General features: G+C 48.8%; 1 protein-coding gene across 1 annotated transcript in view; it reads right to left on the bottom strand.

Moving 5' to 3' along the window:
• LOC102377257 (fibrinogen-like protein 1-like protein) overlaps positions 1-3,021 on the bottom strand; it is a 9,656-nt gene that overhangs the window by 380 nt on the left and 6,255 nt on the right. The window contains exon 3 of the mRNA XM_025203319.1: positions 1-560. This exon is cut by the window's left edge and continues 380 nt beyond it. Coding sequence (XP_025059104.1) covers positions 1-560 — 560 coding nt within the window. The remainder of the gene's footprint in view (positions 561-3,021) is intronic.

Here is a 3,021-nt window from a genome sequence, read left to right as displayed (position 1 = left end):
GTTCAGCTGAGCATCGTAACAGGAGTCGAACCACCAGCCCCCTCCGTGCACATCTGCACAGTTTTTGTGACTCGATCTGTCGTTATCACGATCCTTAGCTGAAAACCTCATGTTATCGTGCATGTTTTTAGTCACGGAAGAGCTGAGAGAGTCTCCTGCAGTACCCTCATACATCCCTAACTTAAGCTTATAAAAATCACCCTCATCTGCCAGAAAAAAGCTGTCATATTCTGCATACCGTGCCACGCCATTGACATTAGTTAAATCTATCCTCACTTTGTACAATTTCTGCTTGGTGATGAAGTGGATGTACTCATTGCCAAGCCAGTGATCCTTTTCCAGGTTGCCAAAGCCATACTTGTAGGTTGTCCAGGCCTCTGTCCATGTGATCTCCGTGCTGTGGCTGTTTCTCTGGATCACTGTCCACCCATTGCAGCCATCCATGTAGCACTGCACCACGAGCTTGCGGCTTCCTTCAGGCCGTATGATGTAAAGGCCACTCGTGGTGTGGCCTATCTGGAAAAGTTCTTCGCAGTCCTTCTTGAAAACCAAATGGTAAGCTAGGGAACAAAAGGAGATGAAGGCCAGTGACTTCTAAAACTCAAAAGCTAATTGCTTTCCATCTGTGCTCAGAAGGAGCTTCTGTCTAATAGCAAGGCAAGGCTAGAGTGCAAAAGCTGAGTCCAACAGAGACCTGGGATTGGAATAAACTCCAGAGCATTATATCAGGTTGTTCCCCAGCGTGACTCTAGTGAAGTCCTCCAAGTCCAACCTAGGGTGGTGGCAGGAAGCAGAAGTTGGAGGAGGGATGGGTGGCCCAGACACGCCACAGGGAAGCAGGTGAAAGCAGCAGGAGCAGGGGCAGGGGACGGCTCAGGGGATTAGCACCTAGACTTGTGTGGCGTGCAGGGAGCTGAGGAGGTAAAGGCTGCAGGAACCGACACTGGGCTGCTGGCTAGACATGCCTGATAGGCCACACCAAGTGCTTAGGCCAGGAAGGGATGTGGGCTGGTTTGGTATGAAGCAGCTGCTCCATGCTAGATACAGGGCCCAGAGGCAATGAAGCTGTCTTGAGGTGAACTGCAAGGAAGTATATGTGGCATTTAAAAAAATAAATAAATACAGTTACTTGCCCCTTAGAACTGCCTTTTCTTCAAAGTGCCTGCAAGCAGCGCTGTTATGTAACACTATAGTATAGAGAGGGTGGTGGTAATGGATTTACTGTCTCCTCTGCTTTGCAAGCAGACCTCAACTATTCAAAGACCTGCTATTGTTGCAGCTCTCAGCTGCTGTCCAGGTAACTACCTTTGACTCAGACAAGTCAGTAAGTGCAATTTTGCTCTTTTAAAGGCATATGACCTTGCTTTCCTAGGAGAGGTTTCTTGCCAATCGACCATCACGTTTCTGCATCTCTGAATTCTTACACTGCATCCATCCCCATACCCTTGAGACCTGGCTGCAAAAAAGAGTCAGAGTCCAAACAGAAACTATGACAATTCCCACGTATTCGGGGATGGCTTGGCTCTTGCTTTCCTCTCCCAGGGAAAGCTGAAGCCTTCTTTGTCAGCTAGCAATTTCCTGCAGAAACAGCTGACTTGAATATTGCCAGCCCCAGTTTGGGTGAATGGACTCAATATGCTACGAGGAATGGTATGGAGCCTGCACTGCAGTCAATCCGGTAAAGGGAATTCCCCTTGAAGTCAATAGACGTTGCAGAGATTGATTGCAGAATAAAGCCCAGCTCATAACTGAGATAAGCACATTTCCCTGTGCAGAGATGGTTACTCTAAGGGTGTGGACGCAGGTAAGTTTGGAACCGTTTCAAAAGAGGCACATTTCGGATGGCAGCAGCAGGTATGTACTTTCTAATAGTTGCGTGTGAATAAACAGAATGATTCAAATGTGTCAACACTGCTCCAACTTTAAACCTAGATGAAACAGGACAAAAACCAGTAAGTCTTCAGGCCAGATCATCTTTCTTTTAGACCACTGATTCTAAACCAGGGGGTTGCAGCACCCTGGGATGCCTTGAGATCCTTTCAAGGGTGCCACATCATGTTAGCATTGTTAGGTGTGCAAACATGATGAACCCAGAGATTTCAAAGGGGAAATCCACAACATTACAAACACTAGTGTTTTTTCTGAGTTTTTTGCAACAGAAAAAATGCTCTATTCTTTTTCTGTAGTCAAGAAAACAAGGGAAGACTGAGAGGTGGGATTTTCCAAGGGTTGCCTCAAGTCTAACCAAGGTGAGAACCACTGTTATCGACCGACTAGAAGTGGAGGAATGGACTCCAGTTAGTTTCTGAGTCTTGTTGAATATGTCAACCATTGCCCTCTAGTGAAGTGAAATGGGAACACGCTGCCCAGATGAAAAAAAGCCCTTCTGTGACAGCAACTGAGCTAATGGAGCTCACTCCTTCTCAGGAAATAAATTAGCTTGGGAGATGGTAGCCACAAGCACAGTCCCCTGTCATTGAGAATGGAATAGCCCCCGTGGCGTGTGGGACTGATGTGGAGGGCAGCAGCTGAACGAGGAATGTCCCGATCCAAAATCCGATTTACAAGAGACCCGGCTGTGGCGGGCCAGTAGGGGGCGCTCCTGCGTTGAGCCGCCCACCTCCCTGCGCCCGACCACCTTCCAGGCTCCGAGTGCCTCCCTTGGGGTGCCTCCCGTCCGGCCGACCCCTTCCCTGGAGCACACCCGCTAGCCTGGGGGTCCCGCTGCCACCATCCAAGGCTCTGGACTCACTTCTGGCTCTGCGCACCTTGGAAAACACAGGCCTGATCGTCCAATGGGTACTAGACCCAATACAAGCACTTGGGGCACTTCCCCAAGTCAGGGGCTTATTAGGAAGCCTCCCTTAGTCCACCGACCTAAGGGGCCCCCTTGGCATAATTTAGACCCACCCCTCAATAAGTCTCCACACCGGTCACAAAGGAGAACTTTGTTGATTACAGGGGTAGGGCAGAAATAGGGTAAAAGGTAGAGCAATATCAAGAAATCTTATAGGAATATCA

This window comes from Alligator sinensis, unplaced genomic scaffold (assembly GCF_000455745.1).
Source record: "Alligator sinensis unplaced genomic scaffold, ASM45574v1 scaffold510_1, whole genome shotgun sequence".
Lineage (NCBI taxonomy): Eukaryota > Metazoa > Chordata > Crocodylia > Alligatoridae > Alligator > Alligator sinensis.
This window is presented reverse-complemented; position numbering and strand designations above follow the sequence as displayed.